We start from the raw sequence: 27,657 nt of genomic DNA on the forward strand, positions 1-27,657 counted from the left end.
GGAGGTCCTGTTTGTTAGGAGAGCTTTACCAAGGTGTTAGAACCAGAGTTACACTTGTCAGCTTTTAGGTAAATTAGCTGATTTACACAGATGCTGTGTTCCCCAGGGACCCTGGCATTTTATTATTTTAACGTTTTTCTGAATGGTGAAAAAGTGGAGATTAATTTGAACATTTTTTTATTGCTACTTGTATGATTGAGTAGGAGATTGTTTGCCCTTTCGAGAAGGGAAATACCATACATTCCAAAGGCCTTGATCTGTATGTGTCGTGGCCATAGTTTCCAGAGGATAGTCATTTTCACCCATGGCTCTTTTTTTTTTTTTTTTGAGACAGAGTCTTGCACTGTTGCCTCGGGTAGAGTGCAGTGACGTCATCATAGCTCACTGCAATCTCAAATTCCTGGGCTCAGGCGATTTTCCTGCCTCAGCCTTCCGAGTAGCTGGGACTACAGGTATATGCCATGATGCCCGGCTAATTTTTCTGTTTTTAGTAGAGATAGAGGGACTAACTCTTGCTCAGGCTGGTCTCAAACTGCTGAGCTCAAGGGATCCTCTTGCCTCAGCCTCCCAGAGTGCTAGGATTATAGGCGTGAACCACTGCACCTGGCCCCATGGCTCATTTTTGAGATGCTGTTGATCACAAACCTATGATCTCCCCTCACAGTTTAGTTTTTGACAAGGAATCTGGCTGGAGTGGCAAATCTTGGTGTGAGTCCTGGTATGCTGGGAGTAACTATGTGCAGTTTGTCTAAAACTCTAGAAAAATAACTGGTTAGAAAACCAGAATGTCCTGTTGTAAAACCAGGTACTGTTTACGCTTTCCCTGCTTGTTCTTGTTACATCATACCTTACCACTGCATTAAGAAAGTTAATGTTGAGTGTTCAGTGAGAAAATAGATACGTGCATGTGATCTTAATTTTTTAGATTTTAATTCTGGGCTTTGCTCTAAGAGCATGACCTCCACTTTGTTCATGCACTCTAAAAGGGAGAATGAGTGTTTACTTATCCTGTTGTGATTTCCCCTGTAGATCTCTACTACCTCCCAGAATAGTTGTTATTGCTACACTTAAGCTTTCTCTTAAAGGACAAAATAAGTAATTTCCAATGAAATCACCACCTTTTCATGGGGATATCCTCCCATTTACTGCAGCACAGCAGGGGTTCCCTGGCTATTCCTAAGGGATATTCTGTACTAGTGGAAAATTGCTAAGGAAAAACCTTGAGACCCTAAAAGCATTGAGGGGTAGCTCATCTTAAACATTAGCCCCACAAGCAAGGCACTGTGGACTGGCATGTTAATATTTTACATGGCATTTCAAGGGGTTGCAGGTGAAGAATTGCACAGGGAAAGATGAGATCATTTTTTGATGCATCTTCTTGACTCTGCCTGAAATTGAGAAGGAGAATGATAGAATGATTGTTGAAACCTAACAGAACTTTTACTTATGGAGGGAGAGTTTCAAAAGATAAGTTCTTTAGTGTATTCACATTCTTTTTGTTTGTGTGATTTCTCTTGGGTTATAGTTAATAGTACGTTTAAATTTTTCTGGGAACAGAAGGGTAAATACCTCATTATTAAATCTCATTTTTAAACAATTGTTTTCCTCTGAGTTAAAATTCTAGATTAGATGTATATAAAATTTCTCCTTTTCAGTGTCAGAAAAGCCTTTTTAAAAGTTTTCATTATATGATACTTCTGATTTACTTTAGCATTTTAATAAGTAATTATTTTATTATAAGGACTGAATGTTTCCTAGCTTAATGATCCCAAAGTTAACAACATTGATATGATAGATGAATTGTTCTTTATTTATACTTAAACTAGGGAAGTAAACAAGTATATTTAAAAATAAGGCCTAAAACAGTAATCTTTCACTTGAAATTATGCTTAACATTTGAATTCTCTCTTCTGAAAGCTTACGTGAGAAAGCTTATCTTGTCATAACTATTATTTCAACCAGGTATTACCTCACACAGTTTAGGTCCTTAATAGTTAGTATGCAAGGGTGGTCATTGGGATAAAAGGAGAAAGGGTTTCAGGCAGGTTTTTTTGGTCATTCTGCTAACCAGGGTCATTGAGCTCACTAATGATGTAATATGGACAGGGACGACAAGTTCAGCCCTACTGAAGATCATGACTACTACAACACTAGGCGAGTGTTGGATTAGTAAAAACTTTTTGTCTAGAACATTAAATGTGAGTTAGCATTTCCCGTTTTCATTTGTAAATTTGCTTGGAGGGCAGCATCTTGGTGCGGCATTTTGCTGCTTATCTGACTTGGGCCGGAGAGCGCCCTCTCCTGGCCAAGGCTGGTGTGTCTACACGGCTGTCAAGTCTGTTTTCCTTTGGTAGCAAAGCTTTGCATTCTGCGAAGCCAGCAAGTTATCCAGAATAAATTCGTTATGGATATTCACCTGAATTTTGGTCTTATTTTTAAATTATTTTTTGGTAAAATGGATTAAAAAGAACTCAAATGACTGCTCTATTTTTGTTAACTTGGTTTTTTCTACCATAGGTCTCAACAAATGGCAGCTATTACATCAGACAGTGACGAGTGCTGCTGCTCCCTTACAGTGTCTGACAGACCACTGTGGATTCAGTCTGGGAGCATTGAAGTTAACAGTGAAACGGGCAGGTCTGTCTGTTTTAAGCCCTGCCACAAAGTGAAGAGGGCATCATGTCATCACTTGATCATTCCTGAAGTAGATTAGGCTAGACTTAAAAGAATTCATTAGTTCTTGTTCTTTTTCTTTAGTTTTCATTGACCTTGGTAGCTGGGTATGCCTCATGTAGGTGATAGTTTTAATGGGTGAAAATAATTTTCAATTGATACTACCTGCCGTGCCAAAAAAGTAGAACTTCTTGTGAGCTTTCGTAAATTGACATCAGTTTTTCTTAGAGTAGGAGTAGGTTGGATGTTGCATTGCAGAATTATGTCAAATAGTAACTGAGTCTCCATGGAAAGTCAAATACTGGATTTCTTATCTTTTCACTATCCCAGTCTTTCTTTGTCACTTTTATATTCATTACTTTAACTTCTTAAATAGTCATTACTTCTTACTGTATATTTAAGAATTATATATATGAACATATATATATTCTTAGTGAATTAATCTCAAACCATTGTCATTTACAAAGGCAAGTCAGAGCTACAGAGGGTGGTAAAAGATAATGCTGAAATGTAGTTGTAATCTGTTTGTTTAAGTGACTCCTTGGGTAATGCCTGAAAGGCTTATTTTGGGCCCTTACTTGGTAGGAAAGGTTTAGTGATTTTTCTGTGTGTGTGTTGCTTTTAAACTTACGATCTTTTATTACTTCCTTGAATTAAGGTTATTTAACCCTCTGGTGTTTGTGTAGCTAGTGCAGAGCTGTATAGTTGTAAATAAGCTGTAATTTACCAGTTGGATCAGAATGGCAAATTTTGGATCAGAGATTGAGGCTTGGATTTTGGACACTTATCTGTACAGGGGTGGTAGCTACGCTTAGGGTGAGCTCTTGAGGGAATAGTGTTTTTTTTGTGTATGTTTGTCATAGGATTAGTAAGGTCTGGAATCCTTTGCTTTCCTGCCCTTGTCTTCAACTGAACTTGAATAGGCCTCACTAAAGTTGAAGCCAAATATTGAGAGAGTCTTAAATAGAAGGAAATGGAATTATGCATGGGATTGGCTGTTTACCTTTTTTTCTTTTTCAGTTTATAAAATGGGAACATTTTTTTTCCCAAGTTCTGTGAGAGTCTAAATCTTTAGTACTATAATCATATTAGTACAGTACCTTAGTTTTAGAAAGTAAAAACTTCTTAGCTCAGTGTCAAATTTTAAAAATTTTAAATTGTTTCTTCAGAAGCAAGGACTACATTCACCTGTCTTCTTGATGTGTATAGTATTTATGGCTGGAAGCCATTTTTCATTGCTTGAGAAGAAACATGACAGAATACCCTGTGAAATTTATTTTCTAGGCCTGGATCCAGTAAGCGAGTTAAGTGTGGTAATACTGGGAAGTCAACATAAAATCAAGAGTTCTGTCAAAGCATGGGAAAGATACCTACTTTGAAGTTTTTGGATGTTAAATATTGGGAAGGATTGGGTGGTTTTTCTTTTCCTTTTTGCATTCTGTGTTTGTTTTGTCTGTTGTTACTCCACTGAAATACCATATCTTTGGTTTAAAAATGCATTTGACCAAAAAATTCATCTTTCTTTCCATGGATCACCTCTTTTGGAATTTTTTTATTGGTACCTGGGCTCCCAGGTTGGAGAGGCATAACCGTGGATTGTAGAGGGTTTCAGTGGGATTCTTACTACTTCGTGGTATCAGAGGGAGGTTGGTAATGTTGGGCATTCTGGTCATGCTACTTGGCAGTAATTTTTATAAGCCTTGCCCTTTATAAATGGTATGCTTGGAGTCCTGCTTTTTGTTGGAGGTGTGGTGAAGCGTCTCTCTGCTGATATTGAGGTTTGCTGGTGTAGCAGGGGCACTGTGGTCAGTTTAACAGGGTACAGAAGTTGTCTTCTAGTATCCAAATAGGTCTCTTGATGCCTTCTGACGTGCTGTGCCTCTGGGAGGCACCCTCCACTCCCCTCTTTTTTTGCTCTTTGCAAACATATAGACAGTGTGATCTGCAGCTGATTTGTACATAGCCTGGTTCTGTATGTAAATTTGCTTCCTAAGACTATAGGCCAGCCTGTGCCAGAGGAAGGCTGCTGGTACTTCATGACAGTCCACAGCTAAGCTAACTCTCAGAGTTTAGTATTGTTACCTGTGAAATGGCAACATAGAGAACAGAGTTAAAATTCCCCTGTTATTAAGCAAATATTCATAAGCAAGTAGTTTTTAAAAAACACTCAAGTACAAATTGACTATGTGAAGATAACAGCCATCTTACTTGTGTTGGAATCTGGCCTGATACACTTCAGAAATAACATGAATGCTTCTGCTGGTTTACAGTGGCTGTAAGTTGTTTTCTCAAAAAAACATTGGACAAGTTTAACTGATTTAAAGGAAAAAATCAGGTGTGATCCCACAATCTGTGTAAGGCTTAATTTAAACTACGAGGACTTCATTTTTCTCGTATAATTACTTGTGCTTAACTACATTTTCTTCCTTTTCTTTACTATATTTCAGCACAAAGACATTAGCAGGCTGCTGGTTTCATGGACCTGTACCACAATGACACAGAGAACACCAGAGCATCAGGACTGAATGAAATTGGAGAGTTTTAAAGCTGCACTAAGAAGTAAATGTTAAGGCAGTGGTTAAAACCAACAGTCTATAATGGGGCACTTGCACATTGCGCTATATTAACCCGAAGAAAAGGTATTAGGGAGTATTTTATAAAAAATAAACTATTGCAATAAATTATGCATGAGATGAGGAGGAAAGTGATGTGAAATACACATACAAGAACTCACTTGAATTTTATGTATGAAGAGTCACTGACAGTAACTTCTTTTGAATGTGAAGTTCTTATCAGTACAGTTTGGACATGCCTAAGAGGTATGGGATGATGCAGAAATGTTGAATTATTTTTCATACTTTAACTTTGTGCTTTCTCCAAGGTTTATGTTAATCAGTTCAGATATGAGGAAAGGTGTTTCTAAAAAGACTCTCGTAGGAAACAGCAATAGTCATGTAGGCCACGGCCAATGGTTTTTTCAGGGTCCCAGTAGAAACAACAGAAAAGAGTATCTCACATCCTGCTGAAGGGATGGCAGGTGCCCCACCCCAATCCCCAAACAGAATTTGGATCATCTTTAATAAAGCAGGGCTGTATTATCTTGAATATATGTTTGCTTGTTAGAACATTTTAAGATGTATTTATTTTCCACTAGTATTTAACATTTTGTGCACATTTTCATAACTACATTCTTTCAAATTTCGACTCAAAGTGGATAGGCTAGTGTTGATCTTGGTGTGAAAACATACACTCCAAGAGCTAGTTATTAATTCTACTGAGATGGAAAGGCTTTTATTATTGTCTCTATCCTTACTGATTTTATCTAGTTCAGAAAAGGTGACAATATCTAAATTTTGATGTGGACATTTCTCCACAAAGAGCCCCCTCCCCTTCTAAGTGCAAGAAATTCTCACAGGTGTCAACTTGGCCCTGGGGGACAAGTGGCAGGAACAGATCCCTAAGACAGCATCAAACTTTTCATGCATGGAGCATGAATTCTTATTAATAGAGATTGTAATTTTTTTTCTTGTCTTTGGTAAATACATATGAAAAACCTTAATTTTTCTTTTTTAATGAGTGGAGAAAACATGAGAAAACCAGATGGACCTGTTAGTACTACATTTTTTAAGGCATTTTATATTTGATGGTGCCGTACTTTTAATAATAATAAAACTGAAGTTTTTTAGTGGCAATACTGATTTATTTTTTAAACTAGAAAGATAATCCGTATTGATTACTTATTACAAAAAAAAAGGAAAAAAAATGCCAAAAAATAAAAAACCATAAAATTCATTTGAAGCAGCATAACAGATAACTGAATACTTGGCTCAAGTATTCGAACTTTCCATAATGTTACTATATAGGCTTGGAATTTCCTAATAACCTCATGCTCAGGATTAACAAAGGGTTCTGGGTGAGAGTTTTAGAATATTAATATTTAGTATACCTGACTGATTTGTTTTACAACTCAAAAAGAAAAGGCAGGCAGTCTTGTATCTAATGAGCTTAATGCAAATTCTAATTACACTGCAAGTAATTAAAAGTTTTAGTTGCATTGTGAAATTGTCTTTTTTGGAAAGTTCCATATTGTGAAGTCATTACATATTTTATCAAATCAGAAAAAGTCAGCTCAGGAAGTGCAGCAGCAGGGAGTTCTAAGGAGGACGTGTCCTACAGGGGGCGCTCTCCTCCGTGAGGCCCTTGAGCTTTGGCCTGGGTCCGTCTTGTTCTTTCAGATCCATAAACACCAGCAGTACCTTTCAGGCTCACTTCAAGAACCAGATAACGCCCAAGCCATGGTGGAATTACACATGGGTTGTATAATCAAGATTTTTAATTGAGCTTTAGAATTCTTTATTTGTGTAGAGTGATGGAAATGACCAAGAAGTAATAATATAAAGTAAATGAATTTGGAGAGATCAGGTATTAAGTATCTAAATATTTTTTCCTCATGACAAATTCTCACAGGTGTTTTGTTACAAACCAGATTTTCATTTTTTAAAAAATGAAACTTGGTGGTATGTAAAAGCTAGACCTACCATGTTGCTATTTCACTTTCATTGCTTTAGTTGCTTAATATTTAAGCTTTGCTTCATGCTACCTTTTGTCTGTATCTCAAATCTCCATAAGCCTATTTTGTTTTGTAGACTTGAATGATAAAAATTGTTTCTCATCTTAAGTATGCTCAGAGTTTTAAATGTTAAAGAATGTTGTGTAACATTTATCCAATAAAGTCTTTGATTTTTTTAAAATTTAGTTATTTAAAACTGTTTACTTTTTAGGAATTAGTATTTAAGGATTATTATTTTTTTAAATATTAAAAGTCAACCGCTAGTACTTTAGGGAGCTTGTTTTGAGAAGCAATGCTTCCTAAGGAGAACAACAGCCTGTAGGTTTCTAATCACTAGGAGATTTTATGGGACCTCTTTATGATCAAGGACAGAGGAAGGGTGAATTGTTTAATTAAGACCCTGTGCATAAACATAAGTTTTTTTCTGATGGAAACAACTCACCTTTCCGAATTAGATGTAATTAAACACTTACTGTGGGGTTTGTTTTGTTTTGTTTTAACTTTAAGGAGCCTTCCCTTATGGATAAATGGTTGCTTCTTTAAAAAAGCCCAACATGTTCAATACGAGGTCAAGTGTTTGACCTGAGAACCAGAAACACTGTTATCAGGAAAAAATTCGGCTTTTAAAACCTACCAGGACGGTTGAGGTTTTTTAGGAGTGACCCAGAAACGCAGGTCAGTGTACTTTTTTTTTCCATTTCAGTAAAGCAATCCTTTAGAAGGCTGTCTGTTATTCTAGAGTGTACATGGAGTCTTTAATCTTAAACATTCTCCCATTTCACTTTATCTAAATGAGTGTAAAAAAGGAGGCCACAGGAATCTGGCTCTGTTAATATCTTTTTTCTCTCAAGTTTCTCATTAATGAAAGTGGAACTAGGGAGAACCAGGAAAGGTTAACAATCCCCGTGCTCATCATCTGGGAAGGCCTACTGAGACCCATACCATTCTTGGTCATGCTGTCTGCATAGATCGGTATATTTATAGACACAACTTCTACAAAATACAGGGAATGAGTGACGAAACATATAGATACAACTTAAAATCTTACTGATGCTGGACTTCAGATAAGGAAGCGTCAGTTCATTTTTCCTTTTTCAAGTAAAGATTCTTTTCTCAGTGCTTTGGATAAAGCATACTTTGGTTTTTAAGCATACTTTTCTCTAGTGATGAGTGTCCTGCCAAGTCTTTGCTTATTCAGAATGAAATTTCATGGGACAAAGGAACAACTCCTCCTTTGCTCTGGTGTCAAGAAGGTGATGAAGCTGGGGTGAGGGAGAACAGATTCAGGAGTACCGTGCCAGAGGAAGAGCCGACGGTGGCGAGGTCATTGTCTTCCAGAGTTGAGTACTTCTAGGATTAGCCCTTTCATCTCTTCCTTGTGAGGAAAGTTTGTAGAAGCAGCCTTGTAATGTGAAGGCGAGAAGGTGAGTCGGTGATGTGGAAAGGAAGATGTTTTTATGCTGCCTTAGTCTTAAGAGGTAAGAGATACGGGTTCTAACCTTAGTTCTGTCAGTGACTTTCCTGACAGCAGAATCGCACAGTCCCCTCACTGGCAAAATGGGGTGTGGAAATGCAGCGTCCCGATCACCAAGCTCTTAAGTTCTTACTCAGCCCCAAACTGGGGAGACATCAGGAAATTTTTTTTGGTTAATTGAAGTATTCTATAATCCACTGTTTCTGAGTTCTGTCTAAGCTCAGTGCGTAAGTTCTCTGGATCCTGAGTAGACAGCTCAAAACTTGTGTGATCTTCTAAATAAAGTAAATGATGACATCAGCGTGAAGTCCCTTGAGGTAAGAGGGGAGCCTGACTGTCATTGCACCAGAAAAGCACAGCCAGGGCCTGCAGTAAGACACAAAGCAACCTTACAAAGACAGTGAGGGGTGGGCTCCCTCACATGTTTAAATGCAGCAGCTCCTTTAACACCTGTAGGAAATGAGGCCGGCCCGACAAGCTTTTGCAGCACAAGCTGAAACTGTAATACAATCCCCGGCCTCTGACACTAACTCTGCGAAAGGCAGAATCCAATCCAAGTATCACCTGCCTTAGGAAACTATCAGACCTTTTCTCCTAATTTAAGTTCATGAGGCGAAGCTGCAACCAGCATATTGTTTTGGGACAGTCAAACCACCCCTTATAAAGAGTCTTATGTACTTGAGATCAAATACCGCGTGTAGCCTAGCAAAGCCTCTGTCCTACATTTAATGACTGTTCTCCCCACTTCATTTCCTTGCTTCTCATCCTTGGCCTCCCTGAAGACTCGTAGTTTGCTTAAAGAGTTTCAGGTTTGTGGGTTCGACTTTGAGTTGCAAGCACTGACTGGAAGCTGTGTGCCCATGTGCGCAGTTGGCTTGTGGTGGCTGCCTGGTGTGAGTCCAGGTGCGATGTCTGATGTGGACATCAGTCTTACACTGCGAACCACAGAGGGACAGTGAGATGCCAGTATCTTCAGATCCAGCTCTTCGGATTTGCAACTAAGCGCTTCCCAAAAAGCCTGTGGGTTGGTTCCCTTCATATCTGTCATGACGATGGAGGGCTGATGAGCCCCGGTGCCTCGTAGCAGTTGCCATCCTCGTAGGCTGTATTTTTCTGCAAGCTGGGACTGGCAGCTGGGACTGACAGGAATGAAGACTAGCTGACGCTGGGTCGCTGCCACAGATTGCTAGTTGTGGTCTTCCCTGGCAGCCAAGCAGCAGGCCCTGCTGTGCTTTAGCAAAGGGGGAAATGTGAGCTTCCCAGGTTTCCCCTTGAGTGAAAGGAAAAAGAAGGTAGGGAGTCGTATTTCTAGTTCTGGCTGATAGAACTTAACTTTTGTATGATGGAGCTTATTCTTGGCTTGCAGACCGCAGAGGGTAGAACAACTAGAAGCAATTTTAACTTTATTTTTTGATTATAGAAACATTAGTAAAGGCAGACCAGTGTAAGAAACCTTCCGTGTACCCATTCTAGCTTCCATAGTTGCCAACTTGTGGCCAGGAAGATTGAAATTTTGGATGCTTTGAAATATAAAAATCAAGGACATCCTCACTAGTTTTCACAAACTAATTTTGTCATTAGTTTCTCTGATTGCCCCTTGGAGGTTTTAAGTAGTTGTTCTCATGCTCTAAGGTTATTTTAGCCCCTACCTCTTGGGCTGGCTGGTAGCAAGTAGTCCAGTTTTCATCTTGAGGAGCACTAATGGACTCCCTCTAGGATAACTGTACGTACAATAGGAGGACGTGATTGGAACTGTCGCCTCCTTTCCCTGTACAGCTGTTAACTGTGCAGTTGGAACAGACTTGCCAGCCGTTCCTGGTGGGATGCGCACATACTTCCTTTTTTAAAGGAAGTCCAGGTGATGCAAGGATTCAGCTTGTTACTATTGAATAGAGAGGCGACAGGCCGGAAAGAGTCCCTAACTGAAGTGACTCCAAGGAGGTTTTACTTGGGCTGCGTGGCTGTGCATCAGGTACCGAGTACACACAGGAAGGATTAAGGGCAGAGTTCGGTGCCTTAAGAAATAAGAGGCGGGGGATGAAGGTAGGGAGAGGAAAGGCATGGTAAAGACGGAAAGTGATCACAGCGGCAGGAAGGAACATACAGTCTGACTGGCAGCGACCACAGGGCTGCAGGCTGACAAAGCTGTGTGTGGCGGGGGCACAGCTGCAGCAGCCTCAGCCTTTTATGTTTGCCAGGGCAAGCTCAGGAGAGCACGGATAACAGAGCACACGCAGGGCTTGTCGAGATCTGTGCCGTCCTATGTGATATCTCAGATTTGCATTTTGTTTGTGGGGGGGTTATCACACTCCTCCTCCTAAAGATCGTTTTGTCAAAGAGATTAAAACAGCCATTAACTTGCACAGCTGCCTCAACAGCCCTCCCCTTTGACATCCCAAGTCTTGAAGAACTGGTTGTAAAAGACAGGATTTGTAGGCCTTCTTAGCTCTTTGGATCAGACAGACAGCGCTTGCAAAAACACATCTTCCAGTTAGGTTTAAATCTGACACCTGGTGCTAGCTCCCCATCCCACTAGCATCTATCTATTCATGCAATAAAATGTCTGTAAGAAATACCTGTGTCTGGTCTTCCTGAATCAGCTTTTTTTTTTTTTTTTTTTTTTGAGACAGAGTTTCGCTCTGTTACCCGGGCTAGAGTGCTGTGGCGTCAGCCTGGCTCACAGCAACCTCAAACTCCTGGGCTTCGCCGATCCTACTGCCTCAGCCTCCCGAGTAGCTGGGACTACAGGCATGCGCCACCATGCCCAGCTAATTTTTTCTATATATATTTTTAGTTGTCCATATGATTTCTTTCTATTTTTAGTAGAGACGGGATCTCGCTCTTGCTCAGGCTGGTCTCGAACTCCTGACTTCGAGCGATCCACCCGCCTCGGCCTCCCACAGTGCTAGGATTACAGGCGTGAGCCACAGCGCCCGGCCCTGAATCGGCTTTGATTCTAGCTTGAAAGCTGAGCGAAATGTTACTTACCAGGAGCCTTGGAGGCCAGCTCAGAGACTCAGGGAGCACTGGAAATAATCACTAGGCCCAGCAACATTTCCTAAAGCGCTCTGCTACCTTTACACAAAGTGTAGGAACTATATATGACTCTTACCCTTACGGACTAAACAAACTTTCACATCTGACTATACTTGAGCAGCTCTGATGGGCCAGCATGTGAGGTCTTGTCATTTTGCTGGAGCTCAGAGTGAGGCCCAGTGCTGTGATGTTCCTAAGATCACCAGCTAAGTAGCCTCAGCTGCTCCCCAGCCTCCACATTTGGACATGGCGTAATGCTCTCTACTCCTTACAGCACTTACTTGTACAATGAGAAGATGGGGCATTTTGGGAAGTGAGGCAAGCTTGGAGCAAGGTGAAATAATCCACAGTGTGCTCTACACAGGAAAACCACCACAGGAGTATGGATTAGTTGTAGTTAATAGGTCCGATTTCCTGGGTAAGCCTTTTGCAGAGGCTCCAGCCAATGGAAAAGGTGCTCAGGTGAAAGTTGGAAAAGTAGTTAAATATAGTGTGGGAATACACAGAAAACACAACACTTGATGGAAATGTGCTCTGGAGAAGGTGGGAGGCAGAAACTAAAGGACAAGTTGGAGATTTCTGATGAAGTCTCAGGACAAGTCCTTGCCAATATCCAATATGCAAAAAAATGAAAATTAATCAGGAGACAGATGCTTACAAGCAAAGTTGAATGTTCAACAACTGAGGACGTTCTGCATGGCTGGGCAAGATAGGCCAGATTGGTTTAAAGTGACCCTCTTAACAGAATGTCTTTCTGAGCTTCGTGGGAACACCCACAGAATTCTCTGTTGAGAAGCCCTAGCTGAGCCCTCCAGATTTGCTAGAACTGCATACTTACCCACGGAAGAACACTACTGCAGAAAGTTTACTTGAGTAACTAGGACTGGAAACTCCAGGATGTGGAGGAGGCTGTTCTGGTCAATACCCAGGGAAGTCAGATAGTTCACTGGCCTTGATTAGGTGACATCAAAATGTCACTTACTGCCTCCCACTGCATTCTTTGGAATGTGAAAAATAGCAAGGAAGCCTTCTAAGCTGACACTTTAATTATCATACTTGCTGTGTCTTAAAATTTTTGGAGAAGATGACTGACTAGTTTCTACTTGTCCAGACACTGGTTAGTAGCAAAAGAGACATTTTTAAAAACAGGCACTGAAGGGGCAGCATTTGAAGACTTGGATTTCGATGGTTGCTCACACTGAGACCACCTCTTGTGGAACATCCTTTAATACCAATTTACTAAGTCTCTAGTAGAGTGGTAGGTGCTAGTGCTATTAAGAACATAAGTATGGCCCTTTCTTTCTAGAATCTTGTGGCCTATTCATGGAGGCAGATAGGGAAACAATAGATCACAGTATTTTAAAGAATGTGTCTGAAAGTCTTCAAGGTAAAAGGAGATCAAAAATTATTTCGGGCCAGGCTTGGTGGCTCATGCTTGTAATCCTAGCACTCTGGGAGACCGAAGCCGGAGGATGGCTTAAGCTCAGGAGTTCAAGACCAGCCTGAGCAAGAGTCAGACCCCGTCTCTACCAAAAATAGAAAAATTAGCCAGGCATTGTGGCGCGCGCCTGTAGACCCAGTTGCTTGGGAAGCTGAGGCAGGGGGACTGCTTGAGCTTCAGAGTTTGAGGTTGTAGTAAGCTACAATGACACCACTGCATTCTACCTGGGGTGACGGAGACTGTCTAAAAAAAAAAAAATCAATCCATTGCAGTATTGTGGGAATAAAAAAACATACAATGTCATTGTGTGATACCTTAAAAGTAAATTCTGGTATACTATTTTTTTTTTTTTTTTGTTAGGGGGAGGAAGGCATCACCAATGAACTTCAAAATCATACATCTTAGCAGCAGTAGGCAAATACAGGCCACCTTCCTGCCTTATACACTTCCTACTTTTGAACTCTCTCAGGATTTTCCTGTGGTCAAACATTTTCAAAAGGTTTGAAATCTTTTTGTCCAAATTTTGGAAGCAGGGAAGTAACAGTACTAGATGAAACCTCTTTGGCTTACGCAAACTCACGCTGAGATCTCTTCCTTTCCTTTCCAGAGGCACAGCTTGGCCCACTCACGGGAAGCACACAAATGTTGGCCTTGTTTGGCATCCTGTAAGATTTCAGTGTGGTGGAGAGGAAGAGGAGGAGGAGAAAGAGGGAGAGGAGGCGCAGGGAGGCCTAAGAAGCAAAACCTCCACACTCAGTAGCAATGGTAGTCTTAGGCGTCTTCTCTTAATGAAGACTTTCTAGGCAAACAAGTCTGTTTCCTGTTCCTTGGAGCACAGATGTCCTTTGGAATCTCAGTCCTGATTTTGCTCAGTCTCAGTCACTGAGCTCAAAAGTCAGTCTGACAAAGCGGTTCTCAAAATGTAGCCAAGGTTCCCTAGAGGTTCCTGAGACCCTTTCAGGTGGCCACGGGGTCAAAGCTATTTTCGTCATACTAAACAGTTACTTTTCTCACTGTCATTTTGTCGCAAGTGCACAGCTGAGTTTCCCAAAGACATGATGTGTGGTATCAGGACAAACAGCACGGACGACGTGAGAGCCTTGCTGCCTTCTATCAAGCCACACATTAAAGAGATTCACAGAAATGTAAAGTCTCGTCATTCTCCTCACCAAAATGTGTCTTTGATTTGGGAGATTTTTTTCATAAAAATATTTATATTCACATGAAAGGTGTATTTTTAAAGGGATTAAACATTTAAAAATTTCCTATCTTAATTTCTAATAGGGTACATATTAGTAGACTCTACATACACAGAATGCTCTTTAAATATTCTTCAAGAGTGCGAGGGGTCCTGAGATTAGACAGTTTGAGAACCGCGGCCCCGGCACAAAGCTGGCTGTGCAGGAAGCACGTGCGACGGCCACCAAGCCGCACTCCTTCAGCTGAGCTTTCGGTACAACTTGTGTGATTCTTCACACACAACTTTTTTTGGAAGCCTTGATGCCAGATTTAGCATAAAGACAATGAGGCAAAATTAACCCCTTTCCCCCTTTCCCCTTCCCCTTGGACGCTGCACGAAGACTACATTTCAGTCTGAGACAGGTCTGGCAAATCACAGAGTTAATGCCGCACATCACTCCCCTCCCTGCCTACCAGTGTGCTGCGGGATTGAAAGAATCGGCACAGGCCCCAACGAGGAGAGCACGACTGCTGCACGTCACTGCCTTCGACACTTAAATCAGAACAACCGAAAGCCGCTCACTAGCATCAACGGATGAGTAGAAAAAAAAAAAGTCAATCTTTGAAACCTCTGGGTTCATGCAGTCTAAACGAATATAGCTTTGTTCTGGGAGTCACATTCCACCATTTCTAAATGAAGCTATTTTAAGTTGAAATTACTCAGAATAATGCTTGGTCAAAAACACTGATTTCATAATTAGCTACACAAACCTGGTGGGGCCCAGGACAGCTTGTGAGGTGGAGCTTCTGAATTCCAACGGTCAACTCTTCAAGATGAATCTTTAAGGTGGCAACTAAAACTTTGGGCCGGTCTGTGGAATTCAGAATCAGAAACCCTGCTTAAAACCAACACTGCTCCAAAGCCAGAGAAGTCTTCTGCTTTAGCCGTCGCCAGGGAGACACAATTTACAACCCAGCCCAGACTGTCACAGAAAGCTTTTATTACCACAGAGGAAGTCGGAAATCAGGAAATGTAGGAGGTCACGTACAGCAGCCACACAGTGTGTGATCAGGGAAGGGGACAGCAGGCAGGAACCCTGTGTCATCATCCATCATGTCTGGGCAATCTCCCAACCAACAGGTTTGCTGGGTTCGGGAGAGGCTTTTGCCCGGCTGGTCTGTCTGTGTGGCTCAGGAAGGTCAGCCCTGAAAGTAGGCTTCTTCCTGGACAAAAGACAGCCAGAACCAGGGACAACTACAGACACCACCTTAAAATGGAAATCAAATTAGGCTCACTTCATCAGGAAGTATATTTCACCCTGATCATACAAGAGGGAAAGGGAGCACTGGGCTCTACTGGATGGCCTTTCTTTTAGATAAGATGCTTTGGAAAGTTAAATATTGGCAGGGCCTTTCCCCTCGCTAGCAGCAAGCAGCACACAATTTCCATGTCAGCTGTTAAAGCTATTGTTATCTTTGTTATCTGTTATTATTTGGATTTTGAACAAAATTGATGGAGTAGGAGCCGGTAGAGGAATCCTGTTTGATCTGGAAATTTTCTGTGGAGAGCCCAAAAGGTCGGAGAACCAAGTTCCCAAGATCTTTTAGTTTACCTGCAACGTAAAAGCAAAAACTCTAATGAATACAGGAAGGGACAGAAGCAAAAACACACCAGTTAATCTTGCCTTACTACCTGCTTACAAAATATAAGACATATCTCTCTGCACTTAAAGAAATGCTTGCCTTTAATAAGATGAAACCCTCCAGGCGAGTCCCCAACCCCTGTTCCCCACTCAGCAGTGCAGTCACTTCAGCGCCACCCCCCACCCCCAGCCTGTGTTTGCAGAGACGAGAGGGAGGGAGGGGGTCCTGCTGGCTCCCTCTGGGAGATCAAAGCCCCCTGTCCAAACTGGCCAGGACAACCAAAGGACACAGGCTCCTGGGAGGAGTGCTGCGAAAAGTCAACCTCGGCTCCCTGTGGGGCTCAAGGCAGCCCCGCCGAGCCCAGTCTGCAGGCAGCGAAGGCAGAGTGCCCTTCCCCGTGTCTGTTCTCTCTAAAACAACAGCAGCCATTTGCTAAATTTATTTCAACTCAGCAAATTTCTGCTGGGCTCGGATTCAAACTTGAGAGCCTCTTGCTTTTCTAAGCAAATTCATAACTTCTACACCAAACTTATCATTTCTTGGGAAACAGGATCTTGTTAGTACAGAGCGCCATCAACCTCAACAGTCCAGTCTCCTCTTCCCAAGTTTCAGGTTTTACTTATTAATCACTTGGGTGATTCTCATGTCCTAAAGTCAAAATTGAGACACATGGTCTATACCAAGGGTTCTTATGCTGTTTTTAGATACAAGAGGGCTGTTGAGTTTGTATGTCAAAAGTTGGAATTTCCAGGGCAATGGGATGGAATATTTGAAATTAGGAGTGTTCTGGAAAATCTTGGCTGGGACGGGTGAATAAACAGTATCAACCCTGTCTAAACTGCTGTAATTTTTCTTGCAGGTTTGCTTCCAGTGGAGATGAGAATGGGGGTAGACAGGAAGAGAAACTCCTAGTCATGAGAGGTACAGCTTTGGTCACTCTGAGTAAAGTGATAAAAAGGGCTTTATTCTAAGACAGCCTCCCATCTTAAAGTCCAGGTAAAGAACCTCCTTTACTTTTTTTTTTCCTGAGACAGAGTCTTGCTCTGTTGCTCAGGCTAGAGTGCCGTGGTGTCAGCCTAGCTCACAGCAACCTCAGACTCCTGGGCTTAAGCAATCCTCCTGCCTCAGCCCCCCAAGTAGCTGGGACTACAGGCATGCGCCACCATGCCCAGTTAAGTCTTTCTATATATTTTTAGTTGTCCAGATAATTTCTTGCTATTTTTTTAGTAGAGATGGGGGCTCGCTCTTGCTCAGGCTGGTCTAAAACTCCTGGCCTTGAGCGATCCTCCTACCTCGGCCTCCCTGAATGCAAAGATTACAGGCGTGAGCCACTATGCCTGACCTTGAATATTTTTTTCAAAATTATTATTTATTTATCTTTTAGAGATGAAGTCTTGCTCTGTCACCCAGGCTGGAGTGCAGTGGTGCCATCATAAGCTCGCTGCGGCCTTGCACTCCTGGGCTCAGGTGATCCTCCCACCTCAGGCTCCCCAGTAGCTAAGACTACAGATGTGCACCTCCATGCTGCCCAGAGTGGTCTCAAACTCCTGGCCTCAAGCAATTCTCCCATCCTGGCCTCCCAAAGTGCTGAGATTACAGGCTTGAGCCACCGTGCCCGGCCATGGCCTTTACATTTTAAAGGCCTTCCCGATAACTCATCGTGAGAACCTTTGGTCTGTCTTAAGATCTAGCCCACAGAAGCTTACCATGTTTAGAGAAAGGCCAACCCATTCGTGCAGAAAATATTAATAGGAAAAGCTCCCAGAACCTGGGCTGCCCACCCTCCAGGCAGACTTCCTGCACTCAAACCTGGGACACACATGCTCAGTGCTGCTCTGTTAGGAGAACCACTGGCACGAGCCTTGGGTGCCTGCACACAGTAGCAGCACAGAGGGGCCCAGGGCTGAGCGCGGGTAGACAGATGTACGGGGAGGGGATCACAACAAGCAAAGACAAGACGACAGGGGTCCTCAGGAAAACTTGAATTGGCAGCACTGACCCAGAACTGCAGCACTTTGTCTTGGGGTTGGGAAAAGAGAATAGGGAGAAAAAAATTAAAGAAGCCCAAACAATGTCATTACCGGGACAATCCTTGGCTCTTGTGACGTGGAGTGAGTGGAGTGAGTGAAGTTAGAATGTGTTAAGAGCCACTCACGTTAGACTCCCAGAGAGGGGCAGTTCCAGCTCGGAGAAGCCTCTGTTCGGGGGCCACTTGACTGTTGACTGGGCCGCGGGCCACTGCCTGGATGGAGGGATCCCTGAAAGCCCATCTCCAGTGCCAGAAAAACAACGTCAAGTGCAAACTGGGCCTTTTACTTGGCATCTACTCTGTGCGGCACTGTGATCTAAAGCACAAGAGTAGTTTCCAGCTTTTGCAATGCTCACGGTCTAGTGGGGACACAGATGCAGTGGACGGAGGTGTGTCCAGAGGGGCTCTCTGACCTCGCAAAGCTCAGGAGAGGCCACACACTGCAGTGCTCTGAAGGACGGTGAGCAGGTCTAGGATGATGGCAGGCCACCACGCTCCAGAGACGGGGTTCCCTCAGGTAGCACTAATGGGAGAGTTTTCCTCTAGTGCAGGAAAGCCATTCCGAGCTAAGAGTGCAAACATTCAAACTGCAGATGAGAGGGAGAGTTCTTTTTCCCAGGCCCTCACTTTACTTAACTGGCAGAAGGACTCGCCTGCCACCTTTGAGTGGCAACTTTGGACTTACAGCTTGTTGATTCTGTGGGGTGGCAGTCACGAAGATAGGCTTTTCCAGACACAGGGAGCACAGTGGCTGTACTTCCAAATCCATCAGCATGTTTGGCAAAGGCCACCCTTCCCACGGGCTGCTCTAGCCAATGCCTGGGCATGGGAGGGACAGGCCAGGGATGACTCTGATGGGCAACTTTGGCTCCCCAGTGGCTTTGCTGAAACTGTCTTAGCATCAGACTGCAGTGGAAGACGTTTCCTCCCTACCGTGCCTTCCTCCCCTACAGCGTCTGATGGCTCTGCCAGCCTCCTCCAGCTCCCGCCGCACTGTCCCCCAGCAAACCTCTTGTACTTCTAGTCCTATTGTGGCTTCTATTGCTTGGAGGCAACCTAACCTATGGTATCATTCCTTTTTCCTTCTATTCCAGTATCTGTGCCTTTATTAACATTCTATAATAGTTTGACCAACTATCGCTTCCAGAACAGAATAGAAAATGGAAGGTTCTGCTTGCTAACTGAGACAACATATATAAAGTACCTGGCAGGTGGCAGACACCTAATAAAGACACATGATTAAACAGTCTCCATGTTAGTGAAGACCCAAGGTCACCTGAGTTAATTCAACCAACATGTACCAAGTACACGCGTGCAGCACCTTGCCGTGTGCAGTGAGGATACAGACATATATGATAGTCTATACACCAAAATAAGTTAAGAATTTGACAGGGAAGATAGGACATACACACAAAAGCAAGTTTATGTGTAGCTGAGATATCAAATGCTATGAGAGTCAGTGCGAGGCAGATTCCTCCTAGCTTGGGCAGGAAGAGAGGAAAGGAATGGTGAAAGGAGATTCGGCCCGTCTTTGTGGAAGGGTTCGCACTTGAACCAGGGACTAACGGACAGGCACGACTGCCACCATCTGAGATGGAGGGGTGGTCAGTGCAGGCAGAAACAGCTTGAGCAAATGTCCAGAGGGAGGCAGGCAAGGGTGAGCCTGGGGTCCCACGGGGCTGACACGGGGGCAGGAAGGCTCCTCCTGGCAGGCTGTCCGGAGCCAGTTCCAGAGGCCTGTGGTTGCTATGCCACAGAAACCACCGGCGGCTCGAAAATCGAACCTTCAGGGCTAGTAATCCTGTGGCAAAGTGAATGAATCAGAAGGGGAGCGCCTATGGGTGGTTCTGACAGAAGGTTAGTGCAACATTATGGGAAAGAGGCCGTTTATTCACTGAAATGTCTACGATGCTGGGTAAACAGGCTCTGATACCAGCGTGTGCTCAGTGGGAACATAAAGAACAGAGCAAAACGGTTTGATACAAGTTTTTGGTGTCTGAAAAATTCACCCTTTGCAGTTCATGATGGTGGCAGAGAAGCAGCAGCTTCAGCAGAGATCATGCTCCTAAATATACACACAATCACACACTCGGGAATTTTTCTGCTTGCTGTTTACAGTCAGGTTGGATGCTCAGAGACTAAAGCAGCTTCTTTGTACCCAAAATATATTTGGGTCATTTGCCAAACTGGCCTATCTGCCATGCCTTCCACTGGCTGCCAACTTCTATGCCTTCCCTATCTGGACAGTAATCAGTTAGGCTTCCTTGTTTCCACCTGTAGCACACCTGGTACCTTCACTCAACCTGAACGTGTCAACATGTCCCTAACTATAAGGATCTCATCCATTAGATTGGATCTCACGGCAAAGAGAAGAGTCTAAAACTGCCTGTACTCAGACAAGAATATTTAGGACTAGATATCAATGCTAGCCACTGGATCCTGCTGATAAATATTAACCTCCCTGCCTCCAAGCAACATTATATCACAATAACCCAGCTGATTTTCTTTTGCATAATTTCTCTTTGGAGATATCATGCACTAGGCAGTTTACCCCGAGGATAACCAATGATGCCATTTGTTTTCATCTCCTTAAGAACACCGGGGTTTGGGTGCAATGGAATAGCTCCTTTGGGACTTTCTCCTCTATTTTGAAGAATCAAATTGCATACAACTGAATCCTAATACTGCATTTCTTCTTATGAGGCAGGAAACCAACCATGCAGCTAACTGTTGCTTTTCTCTGAGCAAAAGGCAAATCAAGAGATAGCACAGCACAGAAAGGATACAATTCACACCCAATTTAAATTCTTACACAGGCATACCTCATTTGATTGCACTTTGCTTTGCTGTATTTCACGGATACTGTGTTTTTTTACAAATCGATGGTTTGTGGCAACCCAGCGTTGAGCAAGTCTATGGTGCCATCTTTCCAACAGCATGTGCTCAATTCGTGTCTCTGTGTCATGTTTTGGTAATTCTTGCAATATTTCAGACTTTTTCATTTTTATCTTATCTGTTATGGTGATCTGTGGTCAGTAACCTCTGATGTTACTATTGTAATTGTTTTGGGGTGCCACAAACTGTGCCCACGTAAACAGTGGACTTACTCGATAATTGTTGGGTGTAATTCTAACTGCTCCACTGACTGACCACTCCTCTGCCTCTCTGTTCCTCAGGCCTCCCTATTCCGAGACATAAAAATACTGAAATTAGGCCAATTAATAACCTTACAATGGCCTCTAAGTGTTCAAGTGAAGGAAAGAGTCACATATCTCTCACTTCAAATCAAAAGCTAGAAATGACTAAGCTTAGTGAGGAAGGCAAGTCAAAAGCCAAGATGGGCTGCAAGTGAGGCCTCCTGCACCCGTTAGCCAAGTTGTGAATGCAAAGGAAAAGTTTTTGAAGGAAATTAAAAGTGCTGCTCCAGTGAACACAACCCCCCCAGTCTTTTCTTCCCTTACCTCTCACGTGCTCTCAAACACCACAGGGACTGCCAGTGCCATTTTCAAAACAAAAATTCCCTTGATCCTGACATGGTATTGGCAGTGCTGACTACATCCTAATGAACTTAAAACCTTAAGGGGTGACTACTCAGTGAAGAAATCCAACAGTTTTTATGGAATTATTATCTGATCTAGAGGTTGGTGGTATCCCAAGGTTGGGAGTTGAATTATGCTTGCATTCTTGAAGGCAAGAAAATTTTCCAAGAAAAACAAAAGAGGAAATTTGGCTTCTGAAAAAGCTGACACCTTCTTTAAACCACACTGCTCCTTCTGGGCTCAGAAATGGCTAAGAAGTTACTAGCCCCATGGTACTGCAGCCCACAGCAAAGGAAGAGCACTAGAGCTATTTCTACCTGTTTTGCTCTCCTCTAGTCAATAAAAATACTGATGTCCCCACCCTTGCTTCCTACCTGTTTATGATCAGGAGAAAGTAAGGGAAGCAAACTTACCTAACATTTCTTCTTTCAGTCTTTCATTACGTTCTTCAATTTGCTTAGGTAATCTCTGAGGAAAAAAGGAGAATCAAGGGTTGGTGAAAGATCCTTTGCTTTTATTTTGAATTTGAGAAACATTAAAAACCTAATGTGAAAATAAGATCAAGTTAAAGTACATGGCTGTGATCCTATTAAATAGAAAACCAAGCATTTATGTATATAGGCGAGCTACATAAAGCCAGGAGTTTTGTTTGGCTATAGTCCCAGTTCGTAACAGAATGCTTGGACCAAAGGAGGGCCTCAGTAAAAATTGGGTGAATAAATATATACTGGGAAAAAAGTCTGAAAGGCTATATATCAGATGTTTACAGTGGTATATTTGGGTGGTGGGATAATATTATGGGTAATACCTGTATTTTTAAATTTTTTTTTTTTTACTTATTTGTGTTTTCTAACTTGAAGTCCCTTCTTTATATAATCTAATTTGTTGAGAAAGGGTTAGATCAATCTTGGACATTATTAAATAATCATCTAGCTCAGGGTTTTTCAACCCTGGCACTACTGACATTTTGGACTGGATAATTCTTTGTTGTAGAGGGCTGTCTTGTGCATTGCAGGATGTTTGGCAGCACCTCTCACCTCTATCCACTAGATGCCAGTAGCACCCTCCCAGTCATGACAATCAAAGTGTCTCTAGACATTGCCAGATGTCCCTGGGAACCAAAATTAGAGTCTTTCAACACATTCACTGCCATGTGAGTTGTATTTAACTCATCCTAGTTTTGAGCCCGGGGCCTGGTGAAGCATATGTAATTTACACATCTCTTTACCTTGGGAGCCCTGTGAACTATTTTTCAAGTTGGATATAATTCACACATAGAAAATAATAATAAAAACACCACGGCCCCAAGTTCTGTGGGATTCTAGTAATAACTCACTATAAAAAAATCAAAATAAAATAAATAATTTCTTTTATTACAATAAAACAAAGATCTCCCATATTCTGATAAGCTCCTCAAAAGCACTGAAATGGAATTTAGTTGTGTTCGAAAAAATTATTTAGGATTCACTGAGTAGCAACATAGGGAACAGAAGAAAAAATATTTTAAAATTTTGGGTTTTACCATACAAGCTTCTCTTGCTTGATGTATTGATGGATCTTTCTCTAATATAGATTTATAATCTTCCAGGGCTTCATCTAGTTTGTCCGTTTTCTCATACAACTCTGCTCTCCTCAATATTGCCCTGATATAGCTGGGGTTTAACTGAATGGCTGTAAAAAGAGAAGACATCATTGGTACCACGAAGAAAAACACCTATATATTTGGCTATATCAAATTCCTTCATCAACCATCCTTCAGGGGTACGAAAGGAAGAATAATTTGTCAAAGTCTGTATCTGAGGTTGGCAAACTTTTTCTGTAAAGAGCAAGATAGTAAAGATTTTAGGCTTTGTGGGCCACACAGACCATCTGTGTCTCAGCTACTCAACTATGGTACTGTGGCACGAAAGCAGGCACAGACAATATGTAAACAAATAAAGGTGGCTGTGTTCTAATAACACTTTTTTTTTATTTCAGCTTATTATGGGGGTACAAAAATTCAGGCTATATATATTGCCCATGCCCCCCCATCCCCCCTCCAATAAAACTTTATTTATGGACACTGAAATTTGAGTTTCACATAATTTTTACATTATCATGAGACAGTGTTTTTCTTTTGATTTCCAACCATTTAAAAGTGTAAAAACCATTCTTAGCTTGCGGACTATACAAAAACAGGTGGCAGGCTGGATTTGGCTTGTGGCTGTAGTCTGCCATACCTTGGTCTATACTCCAAGTCCTGGTTTTTGCCTACTTGTCCTTTACCCAGTCCAGAATACACCAGATAACAGAGTTCAAGTGCACAGTGAAAAGAGTAAGAGAATTTGAGGATATAAATTAAAGAGTTGAGGGAAAACCATCTAGTGGCAGACTTTATCATTCTCTTTTTTTTCTAGGCCTTGACTACTAAGGTTGTATTTCTAGCTAAACCCTCATTGTTCCTTCAAACTATTACTCCAGCACCACAAGGTAGCTGGTGCATAATAGCCTTTCTTTTATTTGGCAACAACTGCCCTTCTAATAATCCTTTGCTGTGTTTTGGTTCAAGTATACTGTATTTATCCTATTCCCTTCCGAGTAGCTTCTTTTTCTATCAGAAAGCAATGTCCTGGCTCTAGAAGTTCTTTTTTTTTAGAGACAGAGTCTCACTTTATTGCCCTGAGTAGAGTGCCATGGCATCAGCCTACCTCACAGCAACCTCAAACTCCTGGGCTGAAGCGATCCTCCTGCCTCAGCCTCCCAAGTAGCTGGGACTACAGGCATGCGCCACCATGCCCAGCTAATTTTTCTATATATATATTTTTAGCTGTCTATATAATTTCTTTCTATTTTTAGTAGAGACAAGGTCTCGCTCTTGCTCAGGCTGGTCTTGAACTCCTGAGCTCAAACAATCCACCCGCCCTGGCCTCCCAGAGTGCCAGGATTACTGGCGTGAGCCACCGTGCCTGGCCTCTTATATGTTAACATGTAGTAAGACAAAAAAAGTTGTACCTTTGCTGCAGTCTTTGATGGCCATCTCTTTCTTGTCCTAAAAGGAAAAACAACATTAATATGTGTTGCCCTAGTTTTAGCTCCATGGCCCAAAGGCTCAATGACATGATCTTATCAATAATTGTGTAGAGATACAATGCTTTTCAAAGAAATCCCATGAAAACGAGTATATTGCCTCCAAGATAAAATTCAAAATTAATGTGGGGATGGCTCTGACCTGAAAGCCTCCTAGTAACAAATTATTCAAGTAGCTTCTTTCCTAAAGTGTCTTTAGATTGTTCTAATTGACCTATTACTTTTGCAAGACACTTTACATTAGAATGCTGATGTTGAGATCACTTTGTGATCAATAAACAGGGCAAATAATATGTGAATAGCTGAATTAATTACCCTCCTCTTTGAATAGTTGTTATACCATCACACCCAAGTGGTATTTTTTCAGAAAGTATACAGATGGTCCATCTGCAGACACTCAGTGTGGTGGCCTGTCATGTAGTCTCAGTTATAAACTTTAATTTATCCATTGATGAAACAAAAATACAAAACAGTTCACCAAATAAAATATCTAATTAATTTAACTTGCTGAGTCTAGAAGCATGGTGTAGTGAGAAAAAACACTGGACGTCAAAAGAACCAGATTCCGGTCCCAGCTCTGAGCCTAACCTGCTGTTTAACGTTGGTCATGCTACTTTCCTTCACTAGGGCTCAGTTTCTCATCTAAAATATGAGTAGGCTGGACTGAATGCCATGTAAGATGTCTTCCAGCTCTAAAATGTCTATTTTCCCAAATTAGAAGTTTTCTGCAATATTAGAGAAATGTTATTTTAAATTAATGTTCAATATTCCTATAATGCCTACTGTAGCAAGTACTAAATATTTTTATTTTTTAGCAAAGTCTACTAAATTGTGTTTCAGGATTCAATCAAACACAGTTTCAGGATGAGGAGTGAATACTTAATGAGTATGGGGTATCTTTTTAGGGTGATGGAAAAGTTCTAGAACTAGATAGTAGTGATGGTTGTATAGCATTGTGAAGGTATTTAATGCCACTGAATTGTACACAGTCAGGCACCACATAACAATGTTTCAGTCAATGATGGACCACATATGTGATGGTGATTCCATAAGATTATAATGGAGCTGAAAAATTTCTATCACCCAATGAGGTAACAGCCAACTAACGTCACTGTGCAACACATTACTCATGTGTTCGTGTGATGTTGGTGTAAACAAACCGACTGTGCTACCAGTCTTATGAAAGTATAATTATGTACAGTACCTAATACTTGATAATGATAACAAACGACTGTTACTAATTTATGTATTTACTGTATTATACTCTTTATCGCTATTTTAGAGTGTGCTCCTCCTACTAAAAAAAAGTTAACTGTAAAACAGCCTCAGGCAGGTCCCATAGGAGGTATCCAGAAGAAGGCATTTTCATCATAGCAGACGACAGCTCCGTGCCTGTATTGTCCCTGAAGACCTTCCAGTGAGACAAGATGTGGAGGTGGAAGACAGTGATATTGATGAGCCTGACCCTGTGTAGGCCCAAGCTAATGTATGTGTTTGTCTCTTAGTTTTTAATAAAGCACTTTAAAAAGTTAAAAAAAATAAAAAATAGAAAAAAGCTTAAATCATCAGGATATAAAGAAAATATTTTTGTATAGCTGTAAAATGTGTTTTTTGTTTTAAGCTAAGTGTTATTATACTAGTTAAAAGGTTAAAAAAATTCAAAGTTTATAAAGTAAAAAAGGTAAGTAAGCTAAGGTTAACTTGTTATTAAAGAAAATTTGTTTTAATACATTTAGTGTAGCCTAAGTGAACAGTGTTTGTCTAAAGTCTATAGTAGAGTACAGTAATGTCCTAGGCCTCCGCATTCACTCACCACTTACAGACTTACCCAGAGCAACGTCCAGTCCTGCAAGATCCATTCATGGTAAATGCCCCATACAGGTGTACCACTTTTTATTTTTTACACTGTATTTTTACTGTACCTTTTTTATGTTTAGTTAGATATGTTTAGATACATACATACATACTCTGCGGTTACCACTGCCTGCAGTATTCAGTACAGTAACATGCTGTACAGGTTTGTAACACAGGAGCAATAGGCTATGCCATGTAGCCTAGGTGTTTAGTAGGCTATGCCATCTGGGTTTGTGTAAGTGCACTCTGTGACGTTTGCACACGGATGAAATTGTCTAAAGACACATTTCTCAGAACTATGCCTGTTGTTAAGCCACCCGTGACTATACTTTAAAATGGTTAAAATGGACAATTTTATGTTACATCTATTTTACAATAAACACAAAAGGTTCCAATGGCATTTGGGAAATGCTGTATTATATCTCTCCCATGTTCATCATACCAATTCAAATATTAAAAGCTCTAAGAAGTCCTGTAGTAAATAAATCTGTATAACTTTATAAAAGTCAACTTATCACATTTCCATAAATTGAAGACACACAATTTCCTAACGTTTCTGAAACAGGAATAAATCTTTACAATTTATGTGTACAGCTGCTGTGGTGGTATTTTTATATGCCTAGCAGAGATTATGAAGTTGCAGTGCATTTTACCATCAATTGGCCTCTTCAGATCACAACTGATGGTATTTTTCTGCAGAATCCTTTGTTTGAGGCTCATAGTCTACCAACACGTCAGGGGACCCAGGTGTCTGCTGTCTAGAGCGGTAGTCTCCAAACCAGAACTTGTTTACCATCCTTTCATAATTTTATATAAATATCTACATAAAACAATGTACATAATATATGGACAAAACAAATGTACATAATAAAGACAAATCTATCTCTACATATTAAAATAATATGCATAATATCTAAGGCCAGTAGTTCTAAAATATTCAGAGACTACTCTTCGAGGGCTCTTGTATCGCTAGCAAAGACCTAGATCTGAAACTCTGCCCTAACACCAGTTTACCACCTCTCTCTCCAGATGAAATGTGAATTTGGCCAGGGGCACTCATTCTGGGATGCTGAGGCTGCAAGCCTGCCTTTCAGAAATTCTTATTCTTAACCTTTCAAAGCAGTTAATCCATAACTTTCTAAAAAAAAGTCA

At 41.5% G+C, this 27,657-nt stretch overlaps 2 protein-coding genes and 1 long non-coding RNA gene across 7 annotated transcripts in view; 2 read left to right on the forward strand and 1 right to left on the reverse strand.

Annotated features, from left to right (window-relative positions):
• The window catches only part of PWWP2A (PWWP domain containing 2A), a 33,274-nt gene extending 25,846 nt beyond the window's left edge, over positions 1–7,428 (forward strand). For 2 of the 4 annotated variants that reach the window (XM_045551251.1, XM_045551257.1), the window contains exon 3: positions 5,121–7,428. Coding sequence is in view for 2 of the 4 variants with exons in the window: in XM_045551257.1 (XP_045407213.1) it covers positions 5,121–5,134 (14 nt within the window). In the remaining 2 variants the exon portion in view is untranslated. Of the gene's footprint in view, positions 1–2,517; positions 2,638–5,120 lie in introns of those variants that run through there. The other 2 variants (XM_045551255.1, XM_045551253.1) reach the window with 2 other exon arrangements.
• Positions 7,429–7,725: 297 nt separating this feature from the next.
• LOC123638006 lies at positions 7,726–26,121 on the forward strand. The gene is made up of 3 exons (XR_006735134.1): positions 7,726–7,918; positions 16,877–17,013; positions 25,975–26,121. It is a non-coding gene; the product is annotated as an uncharacterized LOC123638006 (long non-coding RNA).
• TTC1 (tetratricopeptide repeat domain 1) overlaps positions 15,355–27,657 on the reverse strand; it is a 30,044-nt gene continuing 17,741 nt past the window's right edge. For both annotated transcript variants that reach the window (XM_045551259.1, XM_045551260.1), the window contains exons 5-8: positions 24,577–24,613; positions 23,108–23,256; positions 21,999–22,053; positions 15,355–15,986 (exon numbers count right to left, since the gene is read on the reverse strand). In XM_045551259.1, coding sequence (XP_045407215.1) covers positions 15,853–15,986; positions 21,999–22,053; positions 23,108–23,256; positions 24,577–24,613 — 375 coding nt within the window. In that variant the 3' untranslated portion in view covers positions 15,355–15,852. The remainder of the gene's footprint in view (positions 15,987–21,998; positions 22,054–23,107; positions 23,257–24,576; positions 24,614–27,657) is intronic.

The sequence above is a fragment of the Lemur catta genome, chromosome 5, assembly GCF_020740605.2.
Source record: "Lemur catta isolate mLemCat1 chromosome 5, mLemCat1.pri, whole genome shotgun sequence".
NCBI classification, from domain to species: Eukaryota; Metazoa; Chordata; class Mammalia; order Primates; family Lemuridae; genus Lemur; species Lemur catta.